Genomic DNA, 18,150 nt, shown 5'->3' with positions numbered 1-18,150 from the left:
CTAATATAACTTTAGACATTGAAAATAAGTCAATATTTTTTCTAAATTTTTTTTATAACAAATGCTTAGTAGATGTGACAGGTCAAGTTCAAGATGAGTAAAAAATGGGTTGTTATTCCTGTTATTCATTCTTTTTTCCCCTCTTATGTGTGGTCGGCCGGATTAAAGGGTTTGGAACTTTGGATCAAATTTTTTCAAGTCTAATTGGAATTACTTTTTTTTGGAGTGGGACAAAGGATCATCCAAGAGAATTTACATGTGAAATTTCTATTTACTAAGTGCATATAAATATACATATATATATATATATATATATATTATTTTTGTGTCTGTTTTCCTTGCTGCTGCTAGATTCAAAAGAAGCAAAATAACATTTTATGTTCCTAAATTGTGGGTGCTTAGTGAATCATCACTTGCCGTCTAAGCATAAACCTTGAAAAACAACTATCTATAATGTGAAAACAATGAAGCAAAATAACCTTTATGTCATACTTTGTGGATGCTGAGTGAATCACTTGCTGTCTAAGCATAGTTCTGAAAATAAAAATAAAAAACGTGCTATGATGTGGAAACACAACATTAAAAAATTCAATAAGAATAATTCTAAAAACATCATATCATCATTCATCAATATAAACATCATGGCTTACAGCTTTAGAATTTTAGCCATTTAGTCAACTTATAGTTGTTTAAAATAATGGAAATAACATATGGATATATAGCACGCATGATGCATGAGCCATAAACAAGCATTACTTCCTATTAACTTATTAAAATTTGAGTTTTATGATAGGTGCTTTTCTTTCACATCTAGATAGAGATAGTTATGCATATATTTTCTTTTTATTTTCTGACTTCCTAAAAATGAAATGGATAGTTATTTTATTATGTTTGAATGTATTCACCAATCACCACTAACAACATAAAGAAAAAATTATTAATGAAGTGAATTTAACTACCCATGAAATTAATAATTTACAATTTTTAAGGAGTTTTTATATATATATATATATATATATATATATATATAAATCTAATCCCTTATTAGAAACAACTGAAGCAATATCAGTCTCTTATCATTATTAAACTTGGTTTTGACTTTCACTCGCCCCCCATTTCTTTATATAGTTATTAGTTATTATAGTTATTGATAGTAAAAACAACCAACGATAAATAACAACCGTTATGGATTAGATAGGTTCAAATGAATCAAATCCAACCGTATCGTATTTAATAAAATAAAAAAAATACTAAATTTAAATAATTTCAGATTACTACTGCTTATCTCTATGGATACTTAAATTTAAATAGAGATAAGTAATTTTTCAAAATATTTTAAACATAAATAAAAATAGGAAATGACAATTCACTTTAAGAAAAACCCGCATATCGTTTACTTAATAAGTCTTTTTGTGAATTTGAAATTTATTTAACTTAATTAAAGTCTTTTCTTAGATCGAATCCAATCTAAGAAAATATAAAAAACATAGCTTATAGCCTTGTAACTCAGTATTGCTTAATATCTTTTATAAGAAACTTTGGACAACATATCAATCATGTTTTATGTGTCCTTGGTTTTTGCTTGGCAATGGTTTTCACTTTCATTCATTATCAAGTTGGTACATGTTGACAAAGCCAAAGGGAGGGGTATACAAGCAAATTCACCTACAAAATTACAAACAATGGTGGTGAACACCATCAATTACAAAAACAAACAAAGACCCCACGCGCTTCTCGCGTCTACAACGACACTCAAAACCAAAAGCCAAAACCAACCTTCTTTCTCTGCGTTTTCTCCTCAGTTTCCTTCCTCGACTCTTCCTCCTCTGCCTCTCTTTCTTCTTCTCCTCCTCTTCTTTAATTCTTTTTCCTATTCAAAACCCCATTTTTTTTTCTCAGTAATCTCCACCAAGTTAGTGACAAACAAAGCTAGCTTTACAAGGAGACTTCTGGGTCATTCATTTTTTCGTTTCTTCCGAGGATTCATAATAATCTATGATGTTTTGTTGTTGAGGATAGCAAGCAAAGATTGTGTCTTGTAAGAGAGGGAGAGAGAGAGAAAATATTCTATGGGAAACTGCTTAGATTCTTCAGCTAAAGTAGATACAGCTCAGAGCTCTCATGCCACTTCTGGTAACTTATAATCCATTCTATTTTGATAGTAGTTAATGCTTTGGTATGACTTTTCTATTAAAGATTGGTTTTTTCTTATGTGCAAGTTTTTTGGTGAGGTGGGTTTTTGAAGTTTTGGAGGATAATTGACTTTATTAGAATCTTTATGGCTTAAAATTTGTGATTTTTTTTTTGGGGGTTTGTTTTACTGGGTTTTACTAGTTTTGGGGGTTTCTTTTTGTTTGTTTTTGATTTGGGGCGGTCAGGGTTAAATATTTTGAGCTTTGTTGATAAGTGAATTTGAGCTCTGTTTTTGCATGGTGTTTACAAAGCAAGAATATTTGGTAGGCGTTATGTGAATATTTTCTCTCTGGGTTTTGGCCATGGTTTTATTTTCTGGTAATCAATGTTCAGAAAATGGTAGATGATTTTTTATTCTAAATCATGGTCAAGATAGAATTTTTTAGTGGGGTTTTAGTTTATTTGGTTGTTATAATATCTATCTGCTTTACTTTAATAATTTGTCATTCTAATGGTGGCGAATTTTTGAGTGTTTCTGGTAAGTCTTAGTTTTGGGGTTAGGAACTGTTGACCAGTGATCTATCTAATATTTCCTTATTGGTTTACCATGTGAGTGATTTTCATAAATGAGCTGTCTGGAGAATCTGATTTAGCTGTATGCTTTAAGACTTTCTCAATTTGGTTATAGCTTTTGATATCAAATAGTTTTTTAAAAGATTTTCATATATTTATTTCACACTTGGTTGCTACTGAGCATGTGAATTTGAGTCTTCACATCACATTTTGACCAAGTCCAAGCTCCAAAATGATTCCGGTGGTAGCAAATGAGACCTAAGGGAAAAATGTGGCGATTTTATGTACAAAAACTAGGAAGGAATTTTATTACTTAAACGATACATAGGATCCATAAAAACATAGTCACACTTTATGATTCCCTAAGCATTGGAAAAAGTGGTGGATGAAAGGTTTACAAAAGATTATTGGTTGTTTACGTTTACCAGTACTTCCTCCTGGAAATGAATTAAGGAATTATATGAGATAAGAGTATAATTCATTTTGTAATAGAATCAACTTTTGCAAAAAGATGTCTCTATCATAGTGAAGTTTGAACTGAAGTCTTTTTGCTTAAAGGAATAGTCCAAAGTGGTTATGAGGTTGAGATTGAATGACTCATGAGTTGTGGTAGAAACTGCTTTCTTATGTTGTTATTGCAATAAAGAACTCTTTCTTCCACTCCCAGGGTCAGCAGTCTCAAAATTATCAAGCAAAACCAGCCGTTCATCAGGTCCTTCCAGTCTGACCATTCAAACTTTCAGTGAGACGAGCAATGCTTCAAGTCTTCCTACTCCAAGGTCTGAAGGTGAAATATTATCATCTCCAAATTTGAAACCCTTCACTTTCAATGAGCTAAAGAACGCCACCAGAAATTTCCGCCCGGACAGTCTTCTCGGTGAGGGAGGATTTGGTTATGTTTTCAAAGGATGGATTGATGAACACACTTTTTCAGCTGCAAAGCCGGGATCAGGAATGGTTGTTGCAGTCAAAAAGCTTAAATCTGAGGGTTTCCAAGGCCATAAGGAGTGGTTGGTAGGTCTCTTTTTTTATTTTATTTTTTATTTTTATTATCCTTATATATTATTTATATATATATATAAATTTTTTATCGGGGGGGGGGAGGGGGGGGGGGGTGGTGGGGGAGTTAGATTCCTCTTTGCAATCTTATTATTCATGGTTAATTACTGATATTATCTCAATTCCAGACTGAAGTTAATTATCTTGGCCAACTTCATCATCCAAATCTGGTTAAGCTAATTGGGTACTGTCTGGAGGGCGAGAACCGGCTTTTGGTCTATGAGTTCATGCCTAAAGGGAGCTTAGAGAATCATCTATTTAGAAGTGAGTTATGCATTCCAGTAATTTTATTGGGAATTATGCTTGTACTATGTTTTACTTATGTTTACATTTACTGGATTCTTATGCTTATTCATAATAATGAGACATCAGGTCTTTTATCTGTTAGGGTCCTTAGGGAAAAAAAAAAAAAAAAACTCAAATTTTTTTTGGTGCCAAATTGAGATGATTATTCCTTCTAACATAGTAGCAAAGATGCAAAATTACAAGTTTCTTCCTAGTTTTCTTGGCATCCAAACAGAGGGTTAGCATTTGTCAATGTCTGTCAACCAACATACCAATTCTGTCAATTTGCTGTCATCTTCTATTTTGGAATAGATTACCCTGTTATATCAGGAAAGCAGTAAAACTATGCTTGCAAAGTTTTAAAATTTCCTACGAGGAGCCGTTGGGTCTAGGGATGAGGCTGGATAGATTGCAAGTCTTCGAAAAGGGGCTAGGGTGAATGGCTACATCAGCAGTCATTTATCACTATGCTCAAAATTTTGAACACTACCTGGGAAGCTTGAAAGGCCAAATTGTTATTTCATTTAGTTTGGTATGAAATTATAAAATCAAATTTCTTGTAGTTATAAATATTATTTTTTCCTAATTCTGTCTTGACACTCAAACCACCACTTTGGCTCAAATATAATTTAGATGAGTTCTTAGATGTCTTCTTGCTTACTAGTGATAGTTTCTAATATAACTCTCAGTATAGGTCTCAAATGAGATGTTAGGATATTATGGATGTTCTTAGTGTGGCTATGAGAATAGTTTGTGATCCTTGATGCTGTGTTGTGTTCTACAGGAGGGCCACAACCACTTTCTTGGGCAATAAGGATCAAAGTTGCCACTGGCGCTGCTAGAGGGCTCTGTTTTCTTCATGAGGCAAAATCACAAGTCATATATCGTGACTTCAAGGCTTCTAATATTCTATTGGATGCGGTATGCTAAATTAAGAGGACAATGTTCTATTTCTTTGAAAGTAGTTTGTGTCAACATTATTTCATTATTTATTTAAATTAATTGAATTGGGGATGCAGGAGTTCAATTCGAAGCTTTCTGATTTTGGTTTGGCAAAGGCAGGTCCTACTGGTGATAGGACTCATGTATCTACTCAAGTCATGGGCACTCATGGCTATGCTGCACCTGAATATGTTGCTACAGGTCCGTACAATATCCATTTTAAGCACTATTGGTACTATTCAAAATGATCTCTGGACTGAATATGTTGTTTTAGGAGAAAATTGATCTTATGAAAATCTAATGTTTTTGTAAAAAAAAAATTATTCAGAAGGTAAAAGAGAAACAAAATTCAACCCCTGATGTTGCATTCTAAGAGTGTAATGTCCAAATATAATCATTCTGCATACTTAGCACAAAGAATATAAAGTGGAAACTATTAGTTTTGTCATTATTTTTATTTGGCAACCTGTGGTTGAAGCAGAAGAATGGTCTGTGGAAAAAGGAGGGAAAAAATAGTGTCTGAGTAATCAAATAGAAGTGTTCAGTACAAGTGGAATGTTGCTAATGCTCAATGCTCTATTGGAAGTATGAACTCATTCTGTATATTATATATCATGGTAAATTTTTCTGAAGTTTTCTTTATTGAACAGGTCGGCTCACAGCAAAAAGTGATGTCTATAGCTTTGGAGTTGTGTTGCTAGAACTATTATCTGGACGACGTGCTGTCGATAAGTCAAAAGTTGGTATTGAGCAGAATCTGGTAGACTGGGCAAAACCCTATTTGGGTGACAAACGGAAATTGTTCCGGATTATGGACACAAAGTTGGAGGGCCAGTACCCCCAGAAAGGAGCCTATACAGCTGCCACCCTTGCCTTACAGTGCCTAAGCACTGAAGCTAAAGTCAGACCTAAAATGGCAGAGGTATTAGCAACCCTAGAACAGCTTGAAAACTCCAAAAATGCAGGCAGAACCTCCCAATCAGAGCAGCATACAGGTGCACCTGTCAGAAAATCCCCTATGCGCCCACACAATTCTCCTCGAAATTTAACACCTGGTGCATCACCATTACCATCCTATCGTCAATCTCCTCGAGTACGTTGAACTAAGAGCATTGAATCTGTAAATTTTTTATGTGCTTCCATATTATGTTGTTCATATGGGATGTAGTACGGGCATGTCTCTTGGCACAATTTTGAGTTATATTGAATTAATAGTTACCACTTGTAGTTACCACTTGTTCATATGGGATGTAGTAGGACATAAATCTGATTTTTGAGTAATTTGAGTTATATTGAATTGGTAGCTTGTTTGTTGTGTTAACCTACTTGTTTAACAATGTCCTGAGTGCACAGCTTCTTTAAAATCCGATTTATGTCCTTGTATACATAATAGCAACTTAAGTAACGTCTATATTGTTATGCAGATGCAGATTACAGGTTGTTTTGTTTGCTTAAATTGTATACTGAGGTGATACCACTTGCTTATTGGTCGCTTACCGTACATATCATGTGGAGTCTATTCCACTTCAACCATCTAACTCAGGATGGATTAGATACATTGTGATTATCAGTTTTTTCTTTTGGAATCTAAGACCTATTCAACCCACTACATTTTTGCCCTTGATGTATGGCCTAGGGGCTAACATCTGCAATTGTGAACAATGTTAGCTTATCAGATGTGGCATCCCTTTGTCCCATGGAAGTTTGTTATGGGTTTGTTATGATTGCTCCGCCTCTCACATATTTTTTCTAGTCTCTCTAAATTAGCTACAACTTCTCTCATCTCTGGTCGGCCCGTAGGATCTGTACTTAGGCATTGGAGGATGATCCGAGCAAATTCTTGAGCTCCTTCCCCTGGGAAGTTCTCTCCAATTCTCTTGTCAATAACACTACGGATGTCCAGCTTGTTGCTAAGATATGGTTTAGCCCACTGCACAAGGTTACCCTCAAGCCCATTTGAATATTTCTTGGCTGCACAGTTTCCTGAAAAGATCTCCAGGAGTACCACTCCAAAGCTGTATACATCAGTTTTTAGTGTCAAATGCCCTGGAAAGATAAAGAAACATCAGTTCATGTATGTATGTATGTATCTATATATATATATATATATATATATGATACATCAAACTATAAGTCTAAGCCCATAATTATTTTCAAAATGATTGATATGATCCTTTGTGAATGATGCATAATAAAAGTGGTGTCATTGGTCCCAGTTGAAAGTGATGTTCAAAATTCAAATCACAACAGGCTATGTACCATTACTCTATGAAGTGTCTTTGGATTCTTTCTATAACATTTTTACAATTTATGAAAGGAATACCTGTCCCAATGTACTCCGGAGCGAAGTAGCCTTTGGTATTTAACCAAAAAAAAAAAAAAAGGTAGCCTTTGGTGCCAAGTATCCTTGAGGAGACGTGGGACTGGTCACCTTGGTGTCCATATTTGGCGAGTCCAAAGTCTGAAAGCTTTGGATTGAAGCCCTGCAATATATTACCCTTAACCGGTTAATGTTGCAAAGTGAACACCTTGTCACAGTGAGAAGCCAAGCACGTATTTATAAGATACATGTAAACGTAATGCATAAAGACTGATTTACTTTGAAAGGACTGAAAAAGCACCAGTGACCAATGACAGAAATTCAGCATCTAGTAGGACATTGGAGGCCTTGACATCACGATGAATGACTAGCCTCCCAAGTGTGTGAAGAAAATTTAAACCTTTGGCTTTTCCAAGTGCTATATTGATTCTTCTTCTCCAATTCAGCTCTGTATCATCATCTGTATATGGCAATGATTAACTCAAGGTTACTCCTACTAGTATTAGAGCATTATGTGGTCTAAGTCTAGGCTGTTTAACAGTTCAGGCTCAATATCATCAATTTTTTACTGTCTCCATGTTTGTGGCATGTTGGCTGCAATCTTGTAATGCTTAGTTCTTACCCTTCAAAAGATGGGCCTCCAAGCTTCCTCCAATCATGTACTCATAAACCAATATTCTATGCTCACGCTCTGAGCAGTAACCTATGAGCTTCACTACATTTGGATGATTTAATCTGGCTAAAAATTTCAATTCATTCTGCAGGGGCAACATAATCTCAGATAGAGAGAACAATATACTCTTAACAACTAAGCCTTAGTGTCAAATTTTGAGGGGAGAGAGAGAGTCATAGAAAAATACCAGCCATTCATTGTCGCCTTGTGTTCCTTTCTTTCTTAGCCTCTTGACTGCAACTGCATATCCACCACCTGGTCTTGCGGCAGTCATGGTGCAGTGATTGATATATCCAATATAAACATCACCAAAATCGCCTTGGCCAAGTAAATTTTTACAACTGAATTTTTGGGTGGCAGCTTTCAAGACACTATAGCAAAAGCAGTTGAGTTTGTATTCATGAAGAAAGTCATACTTCGTATTCACATTCATATTAGGCCAATGTCTTATGATTGGGTAACCATGCCCTTGGTAACTAAGCTTTTCTGCACCAATATACACAAAATTGACTATGATTAGTGTTAGAGATATTAAAGGTTAAGAAACATAAATGCAAGCAAAGTAGTCCAAATCCTACTTGTTGTGTAAATAGTAGGATTATAGGGTTAGTCTAGGGGTTAGCTCCTATATACCGCACATTGGGGTATATTGTAACACACAATTCTATATAGTAAAAATGTAGTTGTTTGGGGCTTTTTGCGGTCAGGCCCCCGTCTAGTTCCTCAAAGGTTACTCTTAACTTGTTCAAGTGTTTGAGCACGGCCTATCTTCAGTCGATGTCTTCTAGTAAACAGTGCCACTCTCCTTTGGTTGATGGTGTTGTAATACTCCGACCGTTGTTCATCACCAATCTCCGCTGTTCTAATGTCTATCTCGTATATGCCATCCTCGAGTTACTATTCCTCTTCCAATGTCCCCAAGCCACATGTGCAACCATATCCTTCAGCCATGGAAATTACCATTTGGCCATAATAGCCGTCCTTTAGTCATAGGTGGAACCATTCTCCAGTCATGTTAGCCATCTTCTGGCCCCCATCTGCCATTGACTGTCATCATTTGTTGTTGTAGAAGTTGTCTTGCACGTTTTACTCTATATCATGGCCATTTCATTCTACATTGAGTTCAATCCTCTGCACATACAATTTGGTCCAACTTGGTCATATTTTACATTTATGATCTTACATTTCAAACTCATGGTTCAACTCAACATTAAGTTTGAGGTTCTTCTTAAAAAAAACATTAAGTTCGAGGAAAGGCTGGGGGAGGAGGTGTTAGATATATTAAGGCTTAAGAAGCTAAATCTCATTATAGGCCTATGGGTATGTACTTATAGATTTAAAAAAAAAAAATAAATAAAAAAAATAAAACTACTTCTAACCTTACTTGGTACAAGTACTACAATCTTAAAGTTAGCCTTAGATTAGCGTGTCTATAAGTTTGTTTGAGATCCATTTATTTTATTGAAACTGAAAACTTTTGTTGAAAGTATTATAGATAAAAATAAAAGTTAGCTGAAATAGTATAATCAGAAGTACAATCGGACCTGAAAGTTCAAAAACGTGTACAAAACACCTTTGAACGTTTAGACCCCCAAATTACAACTTAACCAATACAAGCAATATGTCAAACAACTAGTGTGCGGAAACTTAACACATGCTATAATACGAAATTGGTTAAAGACTATCTAAGCCATAACAAAATAAAACCACAGCAGATAATAAAAAGGCAAAGATAGAGAGGAAGGAAGATGCAAACACAAAGACAACACGCGATGTGTTATCGAAGAGGAAACCGAAGTCCTCGGCGAAAAACCTCTCCGCCGCCCTCCAAGCGGTAAACAATCCACTAGAAAATACAGTTGGGATACAAGGACAGCAATAGACCCTCCAAGCCTAATCTACCCAGTGCATCTAAGCCCTCCAAACTTCTTGCTCCAACGAGGTTGCGCCGAACCTTTTTCTTTTCTAGCTTCCCGGATTCCGCTACTAGACCGTAGTATCAACTAATGAAGATTGGTTCCTTCCTAACTGCTTCCCAGAAATTCAAACAACTGTCTCACAGTGATGATGATGGTGAGAACCAGGTTTGGTATAATGCCTCTCAAGGATTTGACAATGGAGAGGAAGAGAGTAGAGGAATTTGAAGAGACTCTAAGGTAGAGATTGTGGGTGAAACAATCTGGTTTTTCTTTAGGGTTTCTCTCTCAAAATTCTCTCTGGAAGCTCTCTTTCAATCGTGGGTAAAAGGGGTATTTATACTGGAGTGGGAGAGGAATGTGAAACGTCAGGTTTTACAAAACAGGGGTGGCTCGCGGCTTGACCTCGCGGCTTGACTAAGTCGCGAGATCCAGTCGCGAGTTAACCGTATGGCCAGTTGTCCTGTTTTGTCCTGTAGTGCTCCAGCTAGCATGACTGTTCATCTTCCAGCATGCTTGGCACGTGTGCTGCTTCTGGTGGCTTGCAGCCGCGAGTCACCCGCGAGTCCCAGCCGCGAGTCTCTGTTTTCTTGCACACTCTTGAGCAATCTTCACTCTATCTCACTCACTACCCTTACAACAAACCCACCTAAATACAGGGTTACTAAATGCTGAATTACAAGCAAATTTGGCACGGAATAAAGCCAATTAGATGGTTGAATAAATTCAACCTTACAGGACCCATAAATAGTATTAAGAAGTGTAGTTGGACCCATGAAAAGTAGTAAAACTAAGTTGAATAGTAAAATGAACTGGTTTTTTAATTTAGAGCCAAACACACACTATATATCCTACATTGGGATACATTATACATACAGTTCTATATAGTATAGATTTAGTTGCTTTAAGGCTTTTATTGTAGATGTAGGCCATCATGCCAAACTGCATTAATCATGTTTCTGTCTTCTGCTTCTCTTTTCTCTGTCTCGTACTCACAATCCCAACAAGAATTCTAACTCTTAGACTCAGAACAGAAAACTCCATTCAAATATATATATATATATATATATAGATATATTTACCTCTGTGTATGTTTAAAGAAATAGATGAATTCCTCTCAAGTGGTAAATGTCTTTCATTTTCCTATGTTTTTCATCACCAGAAAACACAAAGATAACATAATTCAGAGTCCACGAGGAAGGTAGCATCCAAGGATAACCAAAAACATTTGAAGCCAACAAGAGGGGGAAATAAAAAATACCTTTCTTCATACTTGAAGAATCCATATTAGTCCTTTCTTGAAATAAGTTAGATGTTTTCTCATGATGATAGATTTGTCGCCCACGGACAGCTCCTTGTAAGTCAAAAGCAATCATGCATTTAAATTTTAGTATTAAAAGTAGAGTATCACACAAAGTATTCAAATCATGAAATAAACTTTTGTATCAATGAATAAATGGTTCAATAGCAAACCAGTTGAAGATTTTGCAATCCCAACTGGACGGTTGGGATCTTGAGCATGTTTCGTGACACAATTTCCCATGAACCCAGGTGATAAAACTCATGCAAGAAGAGTCCCAGTAGAAATAGTTGAAGAAAAATAATGAAATTGTAAATGGAAACTGAGCTTTCTGTGCATTCATAACGACCGATTGTTGAGTGAGGAATCTATGCATCCAAATTACCTTAGATGTCTTGTTTGGCGAAATGCTCTATGTAAAAGCATTATAAAGAATTGTTATTGATTTGATATTGACAATAAAACAATATTTCCGATGATATCAAAGGACTAAAGTTAGGCATTTTCAGAAACTAAGGAAAACTCTCCAAGATTAATATAGTTGCTAGATTTAACTCGATGCCACCTCTCACCTCAAGCAAAATCCTTGATCTAATATCAGATGGCCAAATCATTATTCACCCTTTCAAGACATTTTAGAGTCATAATGTTAGGGGATCACAATTTGACTCCCTACAACCACTCTAAAAATAGGATTGCATGGTATGAAGTCAAAAACCATAAAAGATTTGAGTGTGTGTGTCTTCCTCATCACCAATTGATTTTGAGGTGAAATAACATAGCTCATGGTTCGACAAATGGTATTAGAGCTAAGGTCATGAGTTTGAGTCACGAGAGTGTCATTGTAAGGGAGGGATTGTTGGGGGACCACAATTTGACTCCCTACAACCACTCTAAAAACAGGTCCGTGTGATGTGAAGTTGAAAGTCATAAAAGATTTGAGTGTGTTTTCTTCATCACCAATTGGTTTTGAGGTAAAATGTCATAACTCAAGGTTCGACAAATTGTACAAAGTTAAACATATGTTTAGGATGTCTTATATTTTGTGTTAAGATTTGAATGCATAAGGTTTATCTAATTCTTGCCCATCCTTTTAATTAATTGATAACTTAAATCAATGTTGAAGGATACATTCATGATTTGCTTTAAATTCTATACAGATTTACTGTAGAACTTCATCTTTACCAATCAAACATATTTTTAGTGTTTCACTTTGTGTTGCATCAATTACTGAATGTCATATATATTTGTCATTCTAAACTTTGATTATTTTATAAGAAATTTAAAAAAAAGAAAAGAAAAAGAAAATATGACAAATTGTAATTAATGAAGTACAAAGTGGAACATTCAATATCCAATAGGAATTTTTATTCTCATCTTTACACCAACTATTTTTCATATCACATAATTAAAATAAAAAAACTCAAAGAATAGTGAGCTTCAAACAACAACAACAACAACAACAACAACAGTACACTACTCCAATCTTATTAGTGCTTGTTAGTAGTAGAGCTTTTATGAAATAAAATTTTAGTTGAAAACCTATTTAGTATTTTGAGAATTTGTCAAATTATGGTGAGTAATGCATTAAATTGGGGATTATTCACTTTTGTTCTTTTATGTTTGGATAGCTTACAATTCTCCCTCTAAACTTTCAAACCGAGCAACATCCTCTTTAAATTTTGGAAATGAAAAAATACCCCTAAATCTTTTTTTTATTTTTTATTTTTTTTGGAGGGGCAATACTCCTAAATCTTAAACCTTAACATAATCATTTTTTATTCATGAAATATTCAATTGTATAATTTCTAAAAACTTTAATGAAGCAAGCATGATAATTAATATCAAGCCACCTTAATAGCCTTTAATTACTAAAAATGACTAAAATATTTCCCAAAATCTATAAAATGACGTAAATACCCCAAATCTCTAAAATGACCAACATATCAAAAAAAAACCACAAAAGCTCCAAAATGAATAAAATAACTCAAGAATTGAAAAAAAAAAACCCCTAAAAGTTCCAAAATGACTAAAATTTTCTCCAAACTTTTCCATAAATTAGATAGCAAGTGTTTTTTTTTTCTTTTATTTGATCAACATACAGATATAGTTGGTGTATGTGTTTTGATACATTTCCAAACTCAAAACTAGATGTGACAAATGGGTAGAATTTGGATGAAAAACAGGTCATTTTAAATGGATTAGAAACTAATTGAGTCAATTAGGTTGCAAATTGGGTCAGGTCGACTTGTATTTTTATCACAGATTTATTTTTTTATTTTTAAAATAAGTATTTTCCACTTATTAAGTGATGTAGCAAATTACTTGATGTGAAAATTATTAATTTGAATTCACTTATAATAAAAAAGAGTTGTTGAAGATGAAGCTCAAGCTGCTCAAGGTAAAGGTTTAGGTTCAACTTAGGTTCAACAACAAACGCATTGTTTGAGGTTATAATTGTTGTGGTTATAAGTAATGCGCACCGTTTCATTAAAGCTACAGATAATGCGCACCGTTTCATTAAAGGTACAAGTGATGCACATTGTTTTGGTTATGTGACTAGTGTTTCTTCTTCATGTGTTAAACAACGTCATCTTGGGCTATTCAAATGATTCATTATTGTGGCGCAAAGAGCAATTATGGCTGGGCTGGGGTTTTTGTGAATTTAGGCGCATAGTTTGGATCTAATCTATTATTATAGCTGTAATTGTAACTATATATATGAAGGTGTATTTCTGATGTAATTAAGCTTTTGTATTTGAAATTTCTTTCAATCAAGAAGATATTTTTTCTCTCAATCTCATTCTCTCTCTCTTCCTCTATCTTTCTCTTTGTTCTTCTTCTTCATTGAGTTTTTCTTTGTGAATCTCTTTGATTACTGTGTAATAAAATTCTTCATGGTATTAGAGCCATCTGTTACTGAAACAATAGCAGCTACAAATTCAACAACAATGGCAGCTACAAGTTCAACAATGGCTGCATCTTCATCATCATTGTTCTCTTCAAGCTGTTCAGTGAATGTACTCAATCAACCACTCCTTCTCTCTAATATGGCCAACATGATGACCATAAAGCTGGACAATACAAACTACATAGTTTAGAGGCATCAGATAACAATGGTGCTAGAAACTTATTCACTGTTTGAGTTGATTGAAGAACCGTAATTGATTCCTGATCAATATCTCAAAGATCTCTCGGGTGCATATACTGCTGTTGTGAATCTTGATTTCTTGGTTTGGAAGTCAAAAGAGAAAGCTTTGCTTACCTTCTTGAGCTCTACCCTTACTCCTTCAATTATAGCACTCACTGTGGGGTGTTCTTCAGCATTAGAGGTTTGGAAGGTTCTGGAAAACAGGTTCTCCTCCATTTCCAGGTCACATGTTATGAACCTTAAAGGTGAGCTTCATAATATCAAGAAGGGAGCTGATTCTGTAGATCTATATCTGCAGAAGATAAAAGTTGTTAGAGATAAATTGTTGGTTGTTAGAGTAATTGTGGATGATGAAGAATTTCTTCACATCACTCTCAAAGGACTTCCCAAGGAGTACAATACCTTTAGGTTAGCTATAAGGACCAAGAGTACTCATGTGAGTTTTGATGATCATTCAACTATGCGTGAAGAATTTTATTACACAATAATCAAAGAGATTCACAGAGAAAAAACTCAACGAAGAAGAAGAACAAAGAGAAAGATAGAGGAAGAGAGAGAGAGAATGAGATTGAGAGAAAAAATATCTTCTTGATTGAAACAAATGTCAAATACAAAAGCTTCATTACATCAGAGATACACCTTCATATATATAGTTACAATTACAGCTATAATAGAATAGATTGGATCCAAACTATGCACCTAAATTCACGGAAACCCCAGCTCAGCCATAATTGCTCTTCGCACCACAATAACGAATCGTTTGAATAGCCCAAGACGACACTGTTTAATACATGAAGAAGAAACACCGATCATATAACCAAAACGGTGCGCATCACTTGTACCTTTAAGGAAACAGTGCACATCATCTGTAACTTTAATGAAACGGTGCACATTACTTATAACCACAACAGTTATAACCTTAACAGTTATAACCTCAAATGTTGTGTTTGCTGTTGAACCTGAACCTTTACCTTGAGTAGCTTGAGCTTCATCTTTAACATCCCCCCTCAAACGATAGAGGGAAGAATCCACTAGGAGTTTGAAATGAAAGAAAAGAAAAGGAGGAGCAAATAAAGGCTTGGTGAAGATATTTGCCATGTTATCTTTACTAGACACAAACCCAATTTTGAGATTTCTACAAAGAACCTTTTCTCTAACATGGTGATAATCAACTTCCAAATGCTTGGTCTTGGAATGAAATACTGGATTGGCAGAAAGAGTAATAGTTGACACATTATCACACCATATGACAGGAACATAGGGAAGAAAAATCTTAAGCTCCTTGACCAAAATCCGTAACCAAGAAAGTTTAGCAGCAAAGGTAGCTAAGGCCCTACACTTAGCTTCAGTGGAGGAGCATGAAACAATTGGTTGTTTCTTGGCAGACCAAGAAATGTGATTAGGACCAAGAAAAACCAATAATCCTATGGTAGAGCGCCTATCTATAGGGTCCCTTGCCCAATTTGCATCAGAGAAGGCAGTGAGGGACAAAGGGCCAGAGGAAAAGCTAATACCATGATGCAAAGTGCCCCTGAGATATCTAAGGACACGTTTAGCAACTTCCAAGTGAACTAAGGTGGGATAGCTCATGAATTGACAAAGTTGATGAACACAGAAGGCCAGATTGGGTCTGGTAAATGTAAGATACTGAAGAGCACCCACCATACTTCTATACACAGTGGGATTAGACAAGAGAATACCAGAAGGAGGCACCAAACGAGAAGAGGAACAACAAGGAGTCTTCACCGGCTTTGAATTTTCCATATTGAACCTATGTAAAACATCAGAGGCATACTTAGTCTGAGTGAGAGTTATGCCATTCTTAGTATGAGAAATCTGAATCCCTAAGAAATAGCTTAAGGGACCTATGTCCTTGAGTTCAAACACCTGATTGAGGGCAGTGATGAGATGAGCAACCTGAGATGAACTATTACCTGTAACAATAATGTCATCAACATATAACAACGAGGTAGATAATGGTGCCTGAGGACTGAAAGATGAAGAGAGAACTATCAGCCAGAGAAGTAGTGAATCCCAAATGAAGAAGGTGGAAGGTGAACCTCTTAAACCAGGCTCTAGGGTCTTGTTTAAGACCATACAAGGATTTATGAAGCTTGCACACATATGAAGGATGAAGAGAATCCACATAGCCTGGTGGTTACTGCATATAAACATCCTCCTTAAGGTATCCATGTAAAAATGCATTTGAGAAATCAAGCTGCCTCAAACTCCAATTGCAACTAATAGCAATAGCTAAAATAAACCTCATAGTTGCAGGCTTGATGACAGGACTAAAAGTTTCATGAAAGTCAATTCTTGCCTGTTGATGAAAGCCTTTGGCCACTAATCTGGCTTTGTACCTTGAGATAGAGCCATCACTATTCAACTTCAACTTATAAACCCATTTACACCCAACTAGATTAACATTAGGAGGTGCAGGAACCAAAGACCATGTTTGCTGCCTTTGCAATGCTTGGAACTCAGCATCCATAGCCTTACACCACTTAGGGTACTGGGAAGCAACCTTATAAGAAGGAGGTTCTGTAAAGCTATAGTCCAACTTAGCATTGTAACATAATTTGGGATGAGGCATAGAAATACCACTCTTGGACCTAGTCTGCATAGGAATATTATTCCCAAATGACTTTTTTTTAAATGCGAATTCTACCCATTTGTCACGTCTAGTTTTGAGAAATTGGTTGGGTTTGCAGATAAAGTTGGGTCAATTTGTATTTTTATCACATGGATTCCTCTTTTTATTTTTAAAATAAGTATTTGCCACTTAGTAAGTTATGTAGCAAATTACTTGATGTGAAAATTATTGATTTGGATTCACTTATGATAAGAAAGAGTCAATTCAACAAATTGATATTTGTTTAAAAATTTGAATTTAGGTTAGGCTAACTAATCAAGTCCAATTTTGCCGTGTTTAATAAAAACTATAAGCGCGAATCGAAAGATTTACTGGGCTCCTATTTAAGTGCGAATCGCGATTTCCCTCTCATTTTTCTCAATCTCTCTCTTGATAGACTTGTCTTTTCACCTCCCAAAACTCTCTCACTCACTCCAAACTTCACTCTCAAGCGATTTTCAAGCTTTCTCAAATATTTTCTTCACTTGGTGAGTTTCTAATCTCTCATTTACATGCATTTCATGTTTTGAAACCTAGGTTTTGGGGTTTTTAAAAAATTTTGGGGTTTTTCAAAATTGATGAGTTTTTGTTGAAATTTTGGGATGGGTTTTTGCTTAAATTAGTTTAAAATCTCATATATTGCATCACATAAGCATTATAACAGTATTATCATGCATTTAGATGTGTGCAAATTGATTGTGTGCTGGTAGGATTGGATTGGGCTGAGCCCATGATGCTTTTTATATTGCATGTCACATGTTCATGCATTTCCCATGCATATGTACTCTCTTTTCAATATACTTGTTATATTTGAAATGTGTTAGGACTTTTCTGATTGTCTCTCTCTCTCCCTCTTTTTTCCATTTACGTTAGTCGTGTCTATGGCACCTAAACGTAAGTCTGCTCCTTCCCAGAACCCTCTTCTTTCTAGGGCATCTTCGTCTTTTGATCCTACTCCATCACATATTCAGTTTCGTGATGAGGATGCCCGTAAGGCCTTCTCGGAGAAATTTTCTCGACGAGGCATTCATTCTGAAGGTTGAGTTATTTTGGTGAACTTCGCCGACACTGACCTACTCGATGTCATTCACAGTTGGGGTTGGGAGTCACTATGTGACGTCCCGGTCACATGTCCATCCGTGTTAATCCAAGAGTTTTACTCCAAC

General features: G+C 35.5%; 3 protein-coding genes across 5 annotated transcripts in view; 1 reads left to right on the top strand and 2 right to left on the bottom strand.

The window, feature by feature from the left end:
* The window catches only part of LOC126718737 (probable serine/threonine-protein kinase PBL3), a 62,866-nt gene extending 56,553 nt beyond the window's left edge, over positions 1 to 6,313 (top strand). For 2 of the 3 annotated variants that reach the window (XM_050421065.1, XM_050421066.1), the window contains exons 3-7: positions 3,374 to 3,720; positions 3,894 to 4,029; positions 4,835 to 4,971; positions 5,070 to 5,193; positions 5,643 to 6,313. In XM_050421065.1, the coding sequence (XP_050277022.1) occupies positions 3,374 to 3,720; positions 3,894 to 4,029; positions 4,835 to 4,971; positions 5,070 to 5,193; positions 5,643 to 6,094 (1,196 nt within the window). In that variant the 3' untranslated portion in view covers positions 6,095 to 6,313. Of the gene's footprint in view, positions 1 to 1,715; positions 2,134 to 3,373; positions 3,721 to 3,893; positions 4,030 to 4,834; positions 4,972 to 5,069; positions 5,194 to 5,642 lie in introns of those variants that run through there. The other variant, XM_050421064.1, reaches the window with a different exon arrangement.
* A 351-nt stretch (positions 6,314 to 6,664) lies between these two features.
* LOC126719900 (probable serine/threonine-protein kinase PBL3) lies at positions 6,665 to 8,418 on the bottom strand. Its single transcript, XM_050422400.1, has 6 exons — positions 8,173 to 8,418; positions 7,935 to 8,070; positions 7,621 to 7,772; positions 7,382 to 7,475; positions 7,316 to 7,345; positions 6,665 to 7,038 (listed from the first exon to the last, which is right to left on the bottom strand). Exons 1-6 carry the CDS (start codon positions 8,416 to 8,418, stop codon positions 6,665 to 6,667), a joined length of 1,032 nt encoding a protein of 343 aa, XP_050278357.1.
* Positions 8,419 to 16,510: 8,092 nt separating this feature from the next.
* LOC126719899 (uncharacterized mitochondrial protein AtMg00820-like) lies at positions 16,511 to 16,945 on the bottom strand. Its single transcript, XM_050422399.1, has one exon. It carries the CDS (start codon positions 16,943 to 16,945, stop codon positions 16,511 to 16,513), a length of 435 nt encoding a protein of 144 aa, XP_050278356.1.
* Positions 16,946 to 18,150: the final 1,205 nt, after the last annotated feature.

This window comes from Quercus robur, chromosome 3, assembly GCF_932294415.1.
Source record: "Quercus robur chromosome 3, dhQueRobu3.1, whole genome shotgun sequence".
Taxonomy (NCBI): domain Eukaryota; kingdom Viridiplantae; phylum Streptophyta; class Magnoliopsida; order Fagales; family Fagaceae; genus Quercus; species Quercus robur.
This window is presented reverse-complemented; position numbering and strand designations above follow the sequence as displayed.

Bases quoted from the DNA above. Each gene is read 5' to 3' on its own strand.
- LOC126719899 (XM_050422399.1), bottom strand. From the start codon at position 16,945: ATGCCTCATCCCAAATTATGTTACAATGCTAAGTTGGACTATAGCTTT.
- LOC126719900 (XM_050422400.1), bottom strand. From the start codon at position 8,418: ATGAATGTGAATACGAAGTATGACTTTCTTCATGAATACAAACTCAAC. The intron at 7,773-7,934 runs GTAAGAACTAAG...TGCCATATACAG, and splicing joins GGAGGCCCATCTTTTGAAGG to ATGATGATACAGAGCTGAAT. The intron at 7,476-7,620 runs GTCACTGGTGCT...AATATATTGCAG, and splicing joins ATGCTGAATTTCTGTCATTG to GGCTTCAATCCAAAGCTTTC.